The sequence below is a fragment of the Schistocerca serialis genome, chromosome 6 (genome assembly GCF_023864345.2).
Source record: "Schistocerca serialis cubense isolate TAMUIC-IGC-003099 chromosome 6, iqSchSeri2.2, whole genome shotgun sequence".
NCBI lineage: Eukaryota > Metazoa > Arthropoda > Insecta > Orthoptera > Acrididae > Schistocerca > Schistocerca serialis.
This window is the reverse complement of record NC_064643.1, coordinates 328,547,608-328,566,697: the sequence shown is the minus strand read 5'-3', so window position 1 is coordinate 328,566,697 and position 19,090 is coordinate 328,547,608. Positions and strand designations below refer to the sequence as shown.

Genomic DNA, 19,090 nt, shown 5'->3' with positions numbered 1-19,090 from the left:
ACTGCATTAGAAATTCACAAAAACACTGCTGTGAGAATAGGAAAGTACAGTATGGAGCAGAAGAAGGTGAGGCCAGACCATCTCATCCAGCCACACCAGGGGGGCAAAATGAAGAAGAAGAAGAAGAAGAGGAGGAGGAGGAGAGGAGACAATTTGAGAAGCATTCAACAAATGTCGCAGATTTTTAGGGAGATCCCATTTGATGTCATATTTATAATTACAATACGAGCGCACACACACACATACACACATACACACACATATCCATCCACATATGTCTGTATGTGTGTGTGTGTGTGTGTGTGTGTGTGTGTGTGTGTGTGTGTGTGTGTGTGTGTGTGTGTGTGTGCGCCCGCGCGCGAGTGTATACCCGTCCTTTTTTCCCCCCTAAGGTAAGTCTTTCCGCTCCCGGGATTGGAATGACTCCTTACCCTCTCCCTTAAAACCCACATCCTTTCGTCTTTCCCTCTCCTTCCCTTTTTCCTGATGAGGCAACAGTTCGTTGCGAAAGCTTGAATTTTGTGTGTATGTTTGTGTTTGTTTGCGTGTCTATCGACCTGCCAGCGCTTTCGTTTGGTAAGTCACATCATCTTTGTTTTTATATATATTTTTCCCACGTGGAATGTTTCCCTCTATTATATTAGGTATTTAATCAAATTGACAGCCCTTAGATTTGTGCGATTTATCGTATAACCAAAATTTATCAGATTTATTTCAGTACCCATGTGGATGACCTCACACTCTTTTTTTTGTTTAGTGCCAATTGCCACTTTTCGCACCATACAGAAATTCTCTCTAGATCACTTTGCAATTGGAATTGATCGTCTGATGATTTTACTAGATGGTAAATTACAGCATCATCTGCAAACAATCTAAGGGGGCTGCCCAGATTATCACCTAGATTATTTATGTAAATTAGGAACAGCAGAGGGCCTATGACACTACATGCAGAACGCCAGATATCACTTCTGCTCTACTCGGTGATTTACCGTCTGTCACTACGAACTGGGACTTCTCTGAGAGGAAATCATGAATCCAGTCACACAACTGAGACAATACTCCATATGCACGCAATTTGGTTAATAGTCGCTTGTGAGGAACGGTATCAAAAGCCTTCTGGAAATCTAGGAATATGGAATCGATCTGAGATCCCTTGTCGACACCCACCACTGCCATTTGTTAATCACCGAGTAATTTTAATCGGAGTTTATACAGTGAGTGATTACCTTTTTCCTTAACATAACTTGTTTTCCTCCTCCTAGTATTTTAATGGGAATGTAAGAATGTAATAAAACCTAAAGAGTTTGTCTGTCCTACTGAAAGTGAGTTGGTTGGTAGGGAATACTTGGTCGATTTTGATAAATGTATAGGCTACTGATCAATTAACCACAGTCTTATTGAACAAGTCATGGACATACAAGAATGGAAGAAGCAACATGGAGAACTTACAGCAGCATCCCAAGGACATAATATGGTGCTAGCAGTAAGAATATTGGGAACATATTACAAAAAGGAAAAAAATAGGTTAATATTGTTTTGTGAGTAAAGTTTAAGGGCCTATAGCACAATGCAGTTACTGAACTGTATCAATACTTGGTGTGGTATGAAAAGGGAAATCACATGAGTGGGGGAGCAAGTGTGAAAAGTTTCAACATATTGCACAATATTTTTCAATAAGGTTAATGATGATTGGTTGTATAACAAGATTAACATTTTATTTCATTTTCATGTATACAATGTCTAATGAACTATGTTTATCAGTTACGAGAGCAATGCTCCAAATAGTTTTCCTGTAATTAATTTGAGTAAAAAAAAGAAAAAGAAAAAGAGATCACACTGTGTAGAAATAGAAAGAAAGTAGAGAAGTGGTTCAAACGTGTACTTTTCAAAACTAAAAGAAGTTCTAATATCACAGTTACTTTTATACAAAAATATACATTTTGTAAATTCTGTTAGAAATTTATTGAGCTGTCACATTATATATCATTACTTTCCTGACTCGCACTTTAACCTGGCATATTTGCGTACTGATCATTTTCGGGATATGAACAGTGAGCAACTTCGTCATTATGGTCATTCAGCAACCTGACCATGTCTTGTGGACTTGCATACAAAATAGGAATAAATCTCTGTCGACCTCTCTGATTCTGTTCAGTGATGTATCACAGTTGTGGACATTTCACACCATACTGATTTCTTGAAGTTTTAAATTGTGTACAGTTCTGTAATCTTAATTAATTGGGCATTCTCATGCACCTGATCTGTGGTATCAAACTTCATTTCAGACACAAGTATCCTTTTTTGTGTTGCAATTTTCATCAATGTCAGCCCATATTTTGTTCAACACAAGTCAAGAAATGCATGGCGTTTTTGTTGTGGTCTAGTCAAAAGAGTGTTGTGACAACTCTCTCCACATTTAAGTCTATTCTATGAAAGTCCCTTCATCTCTGCACTAATACTACAACACACTTTCATTTTACTCTGCTGAATGTTTCAATTCTCACATGCCTGAAACCCAAGCATGTTAATGCTTCAAGGACACAGGGATGCACATTGGCTCCAGATCAAATAAACCTAGGAAGTCAACGAGGGAGGGCAGTGTGCCAATCAACCTGTGTGTGGCTTTTAGGCAGTTTTCCACATCCACCTAGGTAAATATTGGGCTTACTCTCACATCCGTCTCAGATACACCAGAGCTTGTAGTACCTTTAAAATGCTTTTGGAAGTGGTGACCCCCCACCGCAATAATGGTTGGTTGTCTGCAAAATGGGAAAGGTACCAAATTTTCCCAACCAGGCAAGTGGCTGGATATAGAGGATAGGATATGAAAGAAAACATATTCAAAGCCGTTGCCTCCCTCCGTTTTTTTTTACCTCTGTAGTATATAAACTTCCCTTTACTCTTAAATTAACTATGCTTCTAAGTCTCAAGATTTATTCCATCAACTATCTCTTCTTTTATTCAAATTGTGTCAGAAAGCTCTTTACTCCACAATTTGATTCAATACCTGTTCATTAGTAACTCAACCTACCCATCTAATCTTCAGCATCATACTGTAACAATACATTTCAAAAGCTTCGAACCCCTTCTTGCCCAAACTGTCTATCATCCAAGTTTCACTTTCATGTAAGGCTAAATTCCAAACAATACTTTAATTTATATCAGATGTCAACAGATTTCTTTCTCAGAAATGCTTTGCTGGGGGGTGGGGGTGGGGGGGAGGAGGAGGAGGATTGGGTAAGGGGATGGCTGATAGTTGTGATTGCTACAAGGGAGGCAGCAGGGGCACGGGACAAGAACGCAACATGGCCCCAACACTGGTGAATTTGTTCATTACACAATGGTGAAATGCAATGATTTGGAGGATGGGATTGGGAGAGAATGACAAAAGTGAGGAAGAGGAGATAATAGAAAGAGGATGTAGGTGGAGGGCAAGATAAGTAAGGGACTTGGGGTAGGGTGGAGGTGGGTGTGGAGTATGTGGCTTTGTTCCTGTAATTCTCCAGACCTCAATTTTCGCTAGTTGCCTCCCCCAAGCCCACCAATCTCAAACAACTGAACTCTATCTGGTGAAAACCAATACTTTCAATATATAGCACAGACAGCACAGAAAAATTAACAGTTCAAAACAGTACAAGTATTAGGAGTATGAAATAAGAAACTAATTAAGGAGAATGACAGAAGATGGCTTGTAATGTAAATGGAAATGAAATAAAAGCATAGGCATTCTGTCAAGATGTGTTAGGAAAAGGAGGCACAATACAGAGTTGTGCAAAGCAGATCTACATCCAATAAAAAAATCTACGTAGCATTTAGTATTGTAGTTGTTAGCAAAAAAAGAGGAGACACATTAACATCATACCTTTCTCTTCACTTGTTAACCCTGTAACTGAACTTAAATTCTCGAGCAAAGTCCGCAACTTCATTACTCTGTCGGCTCTTACATAGAGATTCTGCCGCAGGGGATTAACGATTTCTTCCCTCAAAACTCGCTGCACTTCATCATACTGTTTGATATCATTCTCTGTTGGAGGTCTGAACAACAGACTGTCAAAGGCGCTGGAAAAAAAATTCAGACATGATCTAGTGTATTACGGAATAAATAAGCGTGCGAAGTAACCAAGTTAAATAGTGAAGAAATTCATACCTGGTAAAAGTAAACATACTGAAAAGAGTAGCATCTAAGTAGCACGAATTATGATGACCCTGGATGCCCCTGAACTTGCCACAAAATGACTCTGTATCGCCCTTCCACCTTAGTGGTGGGACAACTCCAGGGATAACAGGGCAATCAATCTGACCAAAGCCTGTAACACATACATCACTTTATAAAATTCCAGCAACACAAATGAGAACAGACACAATACTGTGCATGGAAATGTAACACACAATTGCCCAACACATAATGGGTGTGGTCTTCATGGATCTCACAGCAGGGTACGATACTGTCCATCATCGGTTACTCCACGCAAAATTATACAATATGATCAAGAACGCCCACATCAGACTAATCAGCACCCTCCTCCAAAACAGCAGGTTTTTTGTTGAATTTCAAGGATACCACAGTCACTGGAGAGTTCAGAAAAATGGTCTACCTCAGGGAAGTGTCTTGGCTCCACTTCTCTTCACCAATCATACCAATGACCAACTATTGACCTCGGGCGCAAGGAGATTCTTATATGCAGATGACCTAGCCCTTGCTACGAAGAGTTCATGCTTTGAAACAGTGGAAAGAAACTTGACAACTGCAATTAGAACACTGTCAAACTACAATATTCAGAACCAATTCAGATCAAACCCTTCGAAGACACAAGTGTGTGCCTTTCAATTAAGGAACAGGGAAGTTAATCGTGAGCTACATATTGGTCAGGCATCCAACTCTAGCATCATCACACCCCTAAATACTTGGGAGTCACTCTCGACAGAACTTTGACTTTCGAAACTCACTGCAAGAACACCAAAATGAAAATCTCCACTCGAACCAACCTAATTCGCAAACTATCTGGGACACAGTGGGGCTCACATCCACAAACTATTCGCTCTTCTGCTATGGCACTGTGCTTTTCTACGCCAAATACGATTCCCCAGTCTGGTATAGGTCATCTCATGCCAGACAAGTAGACATTGCTCTCAATGAAACCTGCAGGTTGATCAAAGATTGCTAAGATCTATTCCAACTGATAGGCTCTACTACCTGATTGGAATAGTGCCACCATGGGTACGCAGAGCAGTGCTGCCAACAAGGAGAGACTGAAAGTGAAACATAACAGCACCGATCCACTGCACAGACATAATCCACCACAGCAATGGCTGAGCTCCTGAAAGAGCTTCCCAAGGACATCCGAGAAGCTCACCATTTCACCAGAGAAGGTAAGGCTGGAGTTATGGAAGAAGACGATGCCTCACCTGCACGGATGGATGCCAGAAGCTGATCAACCACCACCTGGACACAATGAAAGGTGGCTGGTGTGGAAATCATTAAACAGATTACGATCAGGAGTTGGACGATCCAGAGACAACCTCAAGAGATTGGGCTTCATAACAGAAGATATGTCCTGTGATTGTGGACAAGGACAAACCACAAGCCACATGCTTCAGTGCCCTTTGTGCCCTACATCCTGCACCAAGATTTATCTCATATGGCTACCGTAAATTTGTGTTTCTGACTCGAGAATAAAAAATTGCTCATTTAACTGTTAAAACAAAACTCATATGATGCTGTTATAAAACACTGCTCCTTCTTTTAAGTTCAAATGGCTTTGAGCACTATGCGACTTAAACTTCTGAAATCATCAGTCGCCTAGAACTTAGAACTAATTAAACCTAACTAACCTAAGGACATCACACACATCCATGCCCGAGGCAGGATTTGAACCTGCAACCGTAGTGTTTTACTCAAGTGATACATAGTTGCTTTATTCATAAATGGTATTTTTCAAATGCAGTTGCAGATGAACAGGAAGATTGTATCTTCCTAGGTGTCCAAAAGGCATTTGACTTTGTACCACAAGGTAGACTACTAATAAAAATACAAACATATCCAGTGCCCTTGCTGACCAGTGACTGCTTCAAAGAAGATTTGACTAATAGAAGCCAGTATGTTGTACTGGACAGTGAATGTTTAGCAGAAATAAGTGTAACAATGGGTGTGCCCCAATGTATTGTAACAGGACTTCCAATATCCTCAACACATACAAGTGATTTACCAGGTATGATCAGTAACATTTTGCATTTTCAAGTTTTTCACTGTGTTGCTGTTACTGTAGCAGATATTGAAGCAATTTATCCTAAATTAACTTTATTTTTGAGTTTGTTAACAACTATATATAACATCACAGGGTATTAGGAAACTATTAATTTTTAATAAAGGTTTTTCAATTGCCGTAACAGAAATCTCATTTTGGGTTATTTGCTTCAATTCTTATTGGGAACTAGTAGTTTTTAGCTCAACAGATTGAAAGATAGTCAGCAGGCTTAACTAAAGAATTTTTTCACCGTCCTGGAATACATTGCACCAGCCACAATGGAGGCCCGCTGTGAATGTTGTTCTTGAACACCGGATGAGTTAGTTTATGTTCTTAAGCAGCTGGAAATTGCCATGACTACAAAACGCTTGGCAGATACTGCAAATTGGTGTATTGGAAGAGCTCCCAAGAGTCATGTACTTGTGGCACCAAAGATAACTCAACTACTATTCTCTCCTGTGGATATGTCTCCTCTGCAGAAAGTACTTGTCCACTTGACTGTGACTGGAATGTCAATGGTAGATCTACATGTCCTGTAGAAGGTAGATGGGGACCAGGGAGGACTCAGGATGTTATACCAATCCCCCTAACTTACAAGTTTGAGGTGCTGTCTTTCACTGAAAGTGAAACTGAGCCCTGGAATTCACTGCACCAAATTTGGGAAACCTGTTTTGTCCTTGTAATCCATTGAGGACAGTGGGATAGCAACTAGACATTAAGTACTTGAATAATGAAAATTGAAACCAGCAGCTGTATTGCAATTCAAACGTTTATTCGAAACATGCTACCAATTTCATCGTGAAAAAGCATAATCTTAGTTGTCGTCTGACCATTGATGGGCTTGTTACGGAATCCAGTTGATTCTGGCCTCGCTGCACTCGACTTTATTGGATGCACATGCTGTCATTACATGCTTACTAGGTTGTACTGTTTCCATTTGAAGACTTCGTAGCCCTTTGTCATTGTGGTTTGTAAGTTCATGGTAGATTACACTTGAAGCCTGAAAATGAGACATTCTTGCATAGAAACTGGTAGTAGGTTTTGAATAAACGACGTTTGGAGTACAATATAGTTGTCTGTTTCGATTTTCACTATTCAAGAGCTTTGGCCTATGTCAAGAGGAGGCATACACAAAAGGATAGAGATGTAATAATTTTCGGCAGTTCAACTGCATGGCCTATAATGGTACCCATTAGGGAAATGGCAGCAAGGGACAGGGAAGAACACCAGGTGCACTCATTAGCTTTTCATGTAAAGAAAAGACAGCACATTTGTTTATATATGTGGGGTGTTTACTTCATCAATGGTGTTCGAGTAGAGAAGGTTTCAGAATAGTGTTACCAAGAATGTCACAACAAACAACACACTATGGTCTTTAACAGCACTTCTCACCTATAGGCGAAACTCCAAACCTAATGTAATTATGTTTGTACTTACTTTCCTTTACACCCAGTTCACTTTTGTTAGGTTGACACACATCCCTATAAGCAGAATGACCTATTGACACGACACTAACTTTTGATTTTGTTAAACCCTGTTTTCCTTCCAAACTTCCACTTTTCAACCAATTATTCATTTTAATATGAACGGAAACAATTCTGATCTACAACTGACAACTTACTGAATTTGCCATAAGGGCAGAAGAAGTAGGCTGTTGAAAACCGAAGGCTTGCCTGCCATGTAACCATACATTAGTGGGATCATGGTACTGTTGTTAGTATTGTTAGAGCACAAAGAAGCTGGAAGACTAAATTTACATTGTAACAAAATCAAATGCATTCCTAGTGTTGTTACACAATTGTAAATCAGGCATTTGTGGTAAATATTAATTTATTGTTGTAATAACATGATAAATTCCCTATGTTACACTATGTAACAAGGAACATTTTTTTATTAACAGCAGAATCTATGGAAACAGTAATAGGCGTAACCCTGAAACCTACCATTATGGGGAGAGGGGGAAAAAAAAAAAGAGTTTTCTGGTGAACCCGAACCCCCTGGGGGTTTGCAAACCAAGTTAGGAAATGACAGTACAGTCAATAAGTTTTATGGCATCAGATATATAATAAATTTGTAGAATAGTTCTGAGAGTACTATTTCAGCTGTACTTGAGATCTTACACACTTTCATAACCACATTTTATATCAAAGCTATAAAAAGTAAGTCAGTAATGTTGTAAATCCCTAAATTCCAATTAATTTTTTCTCATTCCAATGCCTTACATTTAAGTACCTACTTGAATTTAACTTTGAAGTATTATACACCTTTTTCTAAAGTACCATATCATTCAGCTGTATCACAGTATTTGACACATTCATTTACCTTGTTAACTACTCCGTATTTGTTTTCATCTGATTTAAGAGAATCAAAACCTTATTCACCTATAAAACGTGTATGAATTTGAATCTATGTGAATAGCAATGAGTGTATGTGAAAAAATGGACAGCAACAATAACATAAGTGTTATTCTTTGAAAAACAAAACGGGGGGGGGGGGGGGGGGGCCGAAAACAAATGTTCCAGGCGATCAAATTCATCCAAGTAGCATTCTAACACGAGACTGCTGTAGTACAATCTTCATCAGTTTTGAAATTGTGAATTTTTATTTATCCTACAATAACTCACCTGTAAACCAAAGTACTGTGTGTTCTGAGAAAAGCTGTCTGAGGATCAATGTATAAGTTTAAAACTAGTAACAGTGTATTTACAATTAATAAACCAAACCCAAAATGTGGCTGACTTTCTCCACACTATCAACTATCTGTATCACCAGATTCTACTGCTTCTTAAAGTTGAAACCAAGTTTTGCTACTGTCAACATTAAGTATCGCAACATAGAATGTGATGCTACACATAGGTTATCAGAATCATACTCATTGCCTTAGTCAAACATTGAGTTCAGAGGCCTCAATAACAAATTCAATGAACAGGTAGTACAAGCCATTCAGTGTGACTAGCTGGATATGGAAAGGAAGTTGTCGTAACTGACCATCTACACACAAATATTAAGAAATGGATGTATTGCATACAAATAAAATTGTTCCAAGTACACATTTTAACTGACACGTAAATTACCTTTTCCATCATCAACTCCAAAGATTGATTCTACAAGAAGCCACATCACTGATATGCCTCCTAGGAAGTATACTCCATATTTGTAACATGTTGGTCCCCCATACCATAGGGCCCGAGTGGTCTTCCCTCCCCCCTTCCTACCTCCCCAGACCAATAGTCATTTGTCCATGAAGAAATATGTTATTGTTTTCAATGCTACAAGAACATTTTCTATTTTAAGTGTCATTATCAGCAGTACTGAGAGCAGCACCTAAAGAGATGAAGGGACGTACTGTCTAGCCTTTCCGTTTCAGTGATTTCAAGAATTTCCTGAAATGTTGAATGAACTTAACAACAGAACTTACTTTTTATTCTCGAGTCAACTGACACATGTGGTTCCTGAAACCTCCCATCTTTCTGACAACTATTCAGTGGCACAAACATAGCCTTTCCTGGTCTACACTGAAAGTATCTGCGGCCATTGAAACTTCCATCTGAATAACCAACATGGTCTTCTTCCTGTAACACATGATGACAAAATCCCAGTTAACACTACCAATGTCTTCACTTTGAAACAAATTCACAAACAATAACATAGTCAAGATAAAAGTACGAACACTTCAAAAAGGTTTGCAAATTTAACACTTGTAAACTCAATCCAGTTAAAGGCTCCATATACATTTTATGATAAATTAATACAAATTTGTTATCACTTGGTTTACATGTTGGCTGCTGGTGAAAAAAATGAGCAAACCTTTCTCAAAATCAGTGTTAAATGGTTCCTGCAGTTTTTGTCACCTCATTTGTAGTTTGTCTGCATCTCATAAAAAAGGCATATTTTTTGGTGAAAAAATGAGACCTTTGAGGTATCACCAGTTTGGTATAGGGAGCAAAAAGTTCTGCTCAAACATGAACTTAACAGCTCATCATTAACAAGCAGTCCCCTGCTTGTTTATTTCTACACACTCAAAAATTTAGTTAATTTTTTTTAACTGCATCAGTAGCAGTTCCAGTCTCTTTGTAGGTTGCCCACTTTTGGTCACTGTTATCCGTGGCCTGTTTACTCATATAACGCTATTAATAAGAGAAGGCTGAGTGATGCAAAATGTGAACAGCTGTATAACGTAAATTAATCAGAACAGTATGAGTTTATGGACAGATAATGAACTATCTAAAAGTGAGAATTTAGGTGTTGACAAATATGAATACAATGAAGATAATAATGGTGTAATGGCAGTAATGTGAAAAAACGAGATGCTGAGTGAAATTTCTACAAAACAAGAACAAAATGGAACTTTTATTATTTAAAGGCCATATCTACCGCTGACAAGAAAATACCACAAACAAAGCCATGTGGAGTTAGCTATAGACAGAAGAAATGGGGAGGAATTTCACTACTACTGTCCACAGTCCAATTCGTGAAAACGGCCAGCTCTCTGTATAGAAGAATTTTTTTAATGTCATTTGTGACACATCTAAACCTCCAAAACTATTTTATTCGCATTACCTTTTGCATTCACTTTCAAGTTATTTTTTCACAAGGTGAAGAAAGAGATTCTGTCCCACCACACTAAAACAATTTTCTCTCTTTGTCACCCACGACCTCTAAATAACACATATTTGCTAGGAGCGTTTATGTTCCTAGCCTATATAGAAACATGTTTCCTGCAAGTTAATCTATGTATGAAACCAGCAGTCAGATTGTCAGTTTGCAGTTAATATCTCAAAAATAAAGAGCGAAACTCATTAGAGACAGAGAGAGGGAGAAAATGTGCACAAGCCACAAGAAGATGACAACAACATGTTGGAAGAAACGCAAATTCTCTGCATATCCATTCTTCAGGTCAACAAATAAGGAGACTAGTAAGTAAGAGTACTTGACGACAGGGTATACAACCAATAGAAAATGCATGTTTAATGACAACAGCAGAAGAAATGGGTGTTTTACCGCGACATGAACAAAGGAAAAAAAACAACAACACCAAAAACTGTAAGTAACATGCTAAATAACCCAATATCTACCCATTTTCAGTCAGAAACGCATAACCAACGTAGAATAAAAAATGTTCTGTTGTTTGCAGATGACAAGCTGTAAATTACACTACTGGCCATTAAAATTGCTACACCATGAAGATGACATGCTACAGACGCAAAATTTAACCGACAGGAAGAAGATGCTGTGATATGCAAATGTTTAGCTTTTCAGAGCATTCACACAAGGTTGGCACCGGTGGCGACACCCACAACATGCTGACATGAGGAAAGTTTCCAACCGATTTCCCATACACAAACAGCAGATGACCGGCGTTGCCTGATGAAACGTTGTTGTGATGCCTCGTGTAAGGAGGAGAAACGCATACCATCACGTTTCTGACTTTGATAAAGGTTGGATTGTAGCCCATCGCAATTGCGGTTTAGCGTATTACGACATTGTTGCTCGCGTTGGTCGAGATCTATTGATGTTAGCAGAATATGTAATTGGTGGGTTCAAGAGGGTAATACGGAACACCGTGCTGGATCCCAATGGCCTCGTATCACTAGCGGTCAAGATGACAGGCATCTTATCCGCATGGCTGAAATGGATCGTGCAGCCACGTCTCGATCCCTGAGTCACCAGATGGGGATGTTTGCAAGACAACAACCATCTGCACGAACAGCTCAACGACGTTTGCAGCAGCATGGACTATCAGCTCGGATACTATGGCTGCGGTTACCCTTGACACTGCATCACAGACAGGAACGCCTGCGATGGTGTACTCAACGACGAACCTGGGTGCACGAATGGCAAAACGTTATTTTTTCGGATGAATCCAGGTTCCGTTTACAGCAGCATGATGGACGCATCCATGTTTGGCGACATCTCTGTGAACGCACATTGGAAGCGTGTATTCGTCATCACCATACTGGCGTATCACCTGGCGTGATGGTATGGGGTGCCATTGGTTACATGTCAGATCACCTCTTGTTCGCATTGACGGCACTTTGAACAGGGGACGTTACATTTCAGATGTGTTACGACCCGTGGTTCTACCCTTCATTCGATCCCCGCGAAACACTACATTTCAGCAGGATAATGCACGACCGCATGTTGCAGGTCCTGTACGGGCCTTTCTGGATACAGAAAATGTTCGACTGCTGCCCTGGCCAGCACATTCTCCAGTTCTCTCACCAACTGAAAACATCTGGTCAGTGGTGGCTGAGCAACTGGCTCGTCACAATACACCAGTCACTACTCTTGATAAACTGCGGTATCGTGTTGAAGCTGCATGGGCAGCAGTATCTGCACACGCCATCCAAGCTCTGTTTGACTCAATGCCCAGGCGTATCAAGGCTGTTATTACAGCCAGAGGTGGTGGTTCTGGGTACTGATATCTCAGGATCTATGCACCCAAATTGTGTGAAAAGGTAATTACATGTCAGTTCTAGTATAATATATTTGTCCAATGAATACCCGATTATCATTTGCATTTCTTCTTGGTGTAGCAATTTTAATGGCCAGTAGTGTACATAGTAGATCTCAAGCTACCAGCATAAAAAATCAATACCTTCATATAAACAAATGCACACATCAACTCTATTTTGACATTTATCATCAAACAAGAACCTTTATACATATCATAAATGAACAATATAGAATGCCTCAACTCACTGATACATATATCTCAGTTCTCTGCTGTAAGGAAAACTGACATATAACATTGGACAGTAATCGTCCATTTTCCAAATATAAAAATTTTGTACAAAAAGTTTCTTTAGAGGTTAACATATAACAACTTCGCAGAATGAAAATAAACAAATAAACCCACTAAAGCTAGCACAAAATTGCTGAAACTTGTCTGGGTGAAAACAAAACTTCACACACATTAACCATGAGCACAACCATGAAAGATGAACTAGACTGTGACAAACAGACCAGCTTAGTATTTTTTTTTTTAATATGTTTAAAAAAAATCACAACAAACACAACTAAGAGTGGCCACAATGACATTTTGCACTGGTCCTTCTGAATGGGAGCGAATCACTGTTGTGCAACTGCAAAACATCATTCAACACTAAACTGTATCTAACATCTCCGCAGAGATAAAGCTATTAGAAAATAAAAACTCTACCTGTGCACCAATATTTCAAATGCAACACATTTCTGAAAAAGCAGTTCAGGCCTGTCTCAACAGCCAGATAAGAAAAGCAGTTCAGGCCTGCCTCAACAGCCAGAGAAGAAGACTGTGTACGATTTCATTTTCTTGTTTGCAACAGTTTTAATTTGTAAGGAATTGCATTTACCTTCAGCTGCAAGTACTTCAGCAATGAGTAATGATTAAATGAACATGCACAAAAATAATGTATCTTGCTTCTTCACGACCTAAATACATAAATTGTTCTGAAAAATAATTAACTTTGTGGGAACTACCACTAATTAAATATCAATATGCTCCACATTTTTTTTCACTTATATTGGATTTTTATGGATGTGCTTTTAATTTTCCAGCTTCTTTGTAGGTAAAGGAACATTTTTCTTTTAATTACCTAATGTGACATGAGTAACAATTGCTTTTAGATGATAGCTAAACTATAGGCATGATCATCATTAGTTTAAAAAATTTTTATGTGGAAACAACTCATAAAAATTAAAAATTGGACGACACTCAATATTTACGTGGAAAACTTCCATGGTTATATAATATAGAAATTTAACAATCTCGACCACAGTGCTCAGTAACACATTCCAGATAATTAAAATCTATAATAAAAATTCAATAATAGCCTCCTACCATTCCATTTGTGGGGCATTTAAAATGGGTATTCATTAATTTCCATTAACATAAATTTTCACCCGAAGCAAATGTGTGTAACAAATTTCTTTTTAGATGGACGATGAATAGATCTCTTATTCATTTTATTTCTGTTACTTATTTAATGTCTCCGGGAGTAGAACTGTTTCTTCCAATAGTTAATTCCTCCAGGGATGATCAGGTAAACCACTCAGATACTATTTGATGGAGATGTCATGCATTTTCATAGGCTAATTCCAAGTATCTCATGAACATCTTTAAGAAATTCTCTACTTGCTGCAAATTTACACTGCCATTTTGATCTTTGTTTCTGATTTAAAAGACAAAGTTATATCACCAAGGCTCGGTGAAAAGTGTAACTAATAATAATTGATAACACATAGAGTAAAAATTCTAATGTAACTGGACCGATAAAAAAAATCTACTCATCACACGTAAAAAAAAAAAAGTTTACATATGCACAATTTCAGTGCTGGTGGCTCCTTCTGGTAGAAGGGTGAAGGAAAAGGACTGGAGAGGTTTCGGAAAAAGGCAGAGTTCGGAGAAGTCACCCAGTACGCCAGAACATTATTGGGGACTGCACTGGACGAGATTTGAAAACATGAGAGCCACAGATAAGGAGATGGGTGAGAAGGAGCACAGGGTCTGACAAAGATATTGTGGTGATTAGGAGAGCAACGAAAAGCTATTCTAGATGTGGTGGGCAAGATCTCAGACAGAATGGACGTCACCGCAGGGCATTACTTTAGGAAGTCATGGCCTCATGAAAGTAGCTGATTAATACGTTCAAGACCAAGACAATACCGAACAAAAAGTAGTGTGCTCCGAACTTCTTGTTTTGGAGGGATCAACAGTACCAGGATTGCATGTGATGGACCAGGAAACCTGCTTTTGAACTAGGCTGGTGGGTCATTACACAGGTTTGGAATCAGATAGGCACTGACTGAGGAAATGATCAGTATAGAGGGAGGCGGTATCAACGGTGTGTTGAGGGAGTGAGACGGGCACGGATTTCAGACAATCTAGGAAATGGTTGTTGATTTTAATACAGGAGAGAAGTCTTTCTATTAAGGGTTGCAGGTGTTGATCAACTACAGCAGATATACATCCGGCGGGTGCTTTGAAACCAGTAATTATAGGATGGCTAGGATGACAAGGTTTGTGGATTTTAGGAAGAAGGTAAAAGGAAGAAGTGCATGGTTTGAGTTGGGTAAGAAGTTCTACGGACTGAGGTGTCAGTCCTTGTGAGGGCCCTGAGGTTTTAAAAAAGGACCCCTGTGACTGTTCCCATGGTAAGACTTGCCCTAAGCACCCTCCAATCACATATACTATCAAACAGAGAGACAACTGTGAAATGACACGTCATATACTAGCTTTTATGTAAACACTGTTATCAGTCAGGATGAATTGGCATAGGCAGAGGGTTTATACCAGCAACACACAATATCCTGTTGCAGAGCATGCTCTACAACATGACAGCCGTGACCTCAGTGCCTGTTTCATCATGCATACCATCTGGATTCTTCACGAAGACACCAGTCTCTCAGATCTCCGCAATGGGAACTAGTGCTACAACATGTTCTGGGTTCCCACAACCCACCCGGCCTTCATTTACATTAATTTCTTCCATCTCAGCATTTCTTCACAGTGCCTACTCCTTTCTCCACATTTTAGTTTTCTACATCTTTCCTTTTCTGACCTGTTTATTTTTTGCTGCCGCCCCCCCCCCCCCTTTTTACATACAATGCACTTAGCTTTTTTTTTTTAGCAGTAATCTCTGTCTTGCATATTACCCTGTCTTTCACCTGTAACATCTCAGGTTTTCAAATCTTGTCCAGTGCAGTCCCCCAACAACCAGTCTTTCCTTCTTGTCCCATCCGGTAAGTCTCCCCCGATCTGGGGTTCTGGGTGACTTTTCCAAACTCTACTCCTGTTCTTAAACCTCTCCAGTTCTTTTCAGTCACCCCTCTTCCTTCCCCTTCAACCCTTCTGCCATAAGAAGAAGCCACTGGCTCTGAGAGCTTGCATGTGTAAAAAAATTTTCTACATGTGTGTTCCCTTGCCGCCACTTGGTCAGTGGATTTTTTATCTATACAATTACATTATACTGTCAAAAACAGGTTACTTCTGTTACAGTAAAAAATGTGTGAGATTAATGCTTCTGGTTCTCAATTTTAAAAACATACCATTTCAATGCCAGCAATTTTTCTTCTTTTCTTATCCTCAGCTACAGTACCAATCCATCGAATAACACCATAATGAGGCTTCAATTTAACTCTCACTTCCACAACTGATCCAACTTCTAGATCAGTTGGTACTACAGACTGCTCAGAGTCATCAAGGAAAGCAGTTACATCATTTGTAGGACTAAATCTTCTTGGCAAGATATGGTCAGGAAAATCTGTGTAACAGAAAAACTTATATAAATTTCAGTTCTTATGAGAACTTACGAAGGATGATCTGCACAATTTTCACACCCCGAATGTACTCAATAGATGTACAAAGTTGTACTGTTGGTACGACTATAAAATAAGATCAATAATACAGCTCACTAAAATTGCAGAAATAATCTGAACTTTAGTGAAAAAATTCTGATTGTACTGTAACCATTCCTTTCTATCTCTTATACTCATGTTTCATAACATACCACTGTAATTTACATCATCACGAAGCTGATGATAACGATAGAAAAGGGGTTGGTACCAAAATTACAGTTCACACTTCCTTAGAATGCAATCACTAACAGCTGCAATACTGAATGTGACTCAAATCACCTTGGTGCCATCATAAATTATGCTATGAGTTTCAATAACAAAATATCTTGAAAAAGTAAAAGCTTCATCTACATTAAAATTGTTGACAATTCTCTATTTCTATCAGACAGAAAACTGCTCACTGTTAATCAAATACCATCACATACATGTGAAGCAAATGAAACCACCAACCAAATAAAATGTGTTAACCTACATTACTGTTACAAAGAACAATAAATTATGTCTTCCACTGCCAGGTAATTACAACTGAATTGAAAGTAATAGACGCAAAGAGAATATACTAAAGTTTTTGAAGTATGGATAACAAGATCCAAGGCCAAATGAATTACCATATAAAAATTAGTCCAAGCAAGCTACTACATGCTAGAAATTGAGAAATCATTTACAAAAACAACATATATTGATACTGTAAACCATAGCATTGATACACAGCACAAAATGATAGTTACAGAGTTTAGCAACATTGACAATTTTTAATGAATTTCTGACAAACAGTACAACTGTCTTTCAAATGATATGTAGCAATTTACACTTGTGATAAGATGCTATGGAATATGTTTAACAGTTTAGTGAAAGTATATTACTAAAGTGCAAATATGTACAAGGTTGCCATAAATAATAAAATGTTATTAACAAAAACTTTCTATCACTTGGCATTCTGCTGCAAATTCCCATGAGTAACTGCCATTTTCCAGTGAATGCTTCTTTGCCCAAATCACACAAACCAAAATAATGACATAATATATTAGATAGGTATAAAGAACTGGCAAACTAAGTTTTGACTACAGAACTTCTTGAGTAACACAGAAACCCAAAAAAATAAAACAATAGGTAAATTCCCCCAAAAGGAAAGAAGTAGCACAGATCAATCAGTACAAGATCAAATGAGGATTAAGACAGACACTCTTTCTCTCTCTCTCTATTTATTTATTTATTTATTTTTTTATGAAAATTCTAAGATTTCCATTTCCACAAGTTATTTTGGAGAGTATATAAATGTAACCAAATTAAAATGTTTATGTTTCTAACTATCTGGTAAATGGGTTACTGCAAAAAATGAACATTATTGAAGAAAAATATGTTAGTGAAGATATATCACTAATGCATAAAATTATTATTGTCGATGCTCACATTACTGATATTACCTTGAGGATAAGTATATTCCCACAGGTGCTCCAGAATGATATAGAATGTAGAAACATGCATCATTTAAAAAGAAATATATTTATGATGTTTAGGCTTTCACTAAACACAAAATAAAACAATATCACTAATTAATATCCCACAGCCAAAAAACAGTTTCTATGATAACAGAGCCCACATATCTATTAACTATATGTTACCTTTTAGGAAAGCAAAGCATATACTACTACAACAAATTATGTGGAAAATTTTCCACAACACAAGTTAAACATTACCATGAGTTTAAATGCAGAGCAGTAACAGAGTTGCACATGCAAACTTCACTGCTAATACCACTTTCCAGCTTATATTGTGGTAACAGTCACTGTCACTAGCAAGGTGTGTTTAGGACTACGGGCCTGACCTGCTGAGGTTATTTTGAAACACTTGGTCTAAATTTAGAGATGTAACGTGCAGCCAGCAAGGCACTATTTCAGAATGACATCCTGCAGTTCAGAGCATGCTTTGCACAAAATTTTGCACTCTCTGCACCAATATAACTGAATTAAGAATAAGACAAATGCTTACAAGCTGATAACCTTTTATGTGTTTTGTTGACAATCTCATTCATTAGCTTCTGAAATGCATGGTCTAAAGCTTGAAAGTTGGTAGCTTTAAGCTGAAAGAAAGATTAAAATCAAAGGCTCAAGAGAAGAGTGTCAGTCAAAAGTATATTTGCTTCTGTGTGTCAGATAGGTAGAAAATGTTAAGAGGGAAACGGGTTGGAAGTATAAAATAAAACCTAATGCACTGAGATATAGAGTATGCCAACATCATAAATACACAAATTATGCAACAATTTCCTGTAGTTAGAACTGTATTGCCATTTTATTCCAGATTAATTATGATCTTAAATATTTGTCCTAGATTTTTTTTTTATATTTCTATGTCCCTGAAATATGTAGTACTACATAAAAGCTCTACACTGAATGTAAAAAATGATCTCTCAGATTCCGAGATGTCAATGCAGTGTGTAGTACTATACATCAGCTCTCTTCTGAATGTAAAAAATTATATCTCAGATTCAAAGACTCTGATTTAGCTTA

The 19,090-nt window shown here is 38.1% G+C and overlaps 1 protein-coding gene across 1 annotated transcript in view; it reads right to left on the bottom strand.

The window, feature by feature from the left end:
* The window catches only part of LOC126484855 (uncharacterized), a 98,652-nt gene that overhangs the window by 29,332 nt on the left and 50,230 nt on the right, over positions 1 to 19,090 (bottom strand). The window contains 4 exon segments of the mRNA XM_050108451.1: positions 3,863 to 4,059; positions 4,148 to 4,307; positions 9,664 to 9,817; positions 16,275 to 16,489. Coding sequence (XP_049964408.1) covers positions 3,863 to 4,059; positions 4,148 to 4,307; positions 9,664 to 9,817; positions 16,275 to 16,489 — 726 coding nt within the window.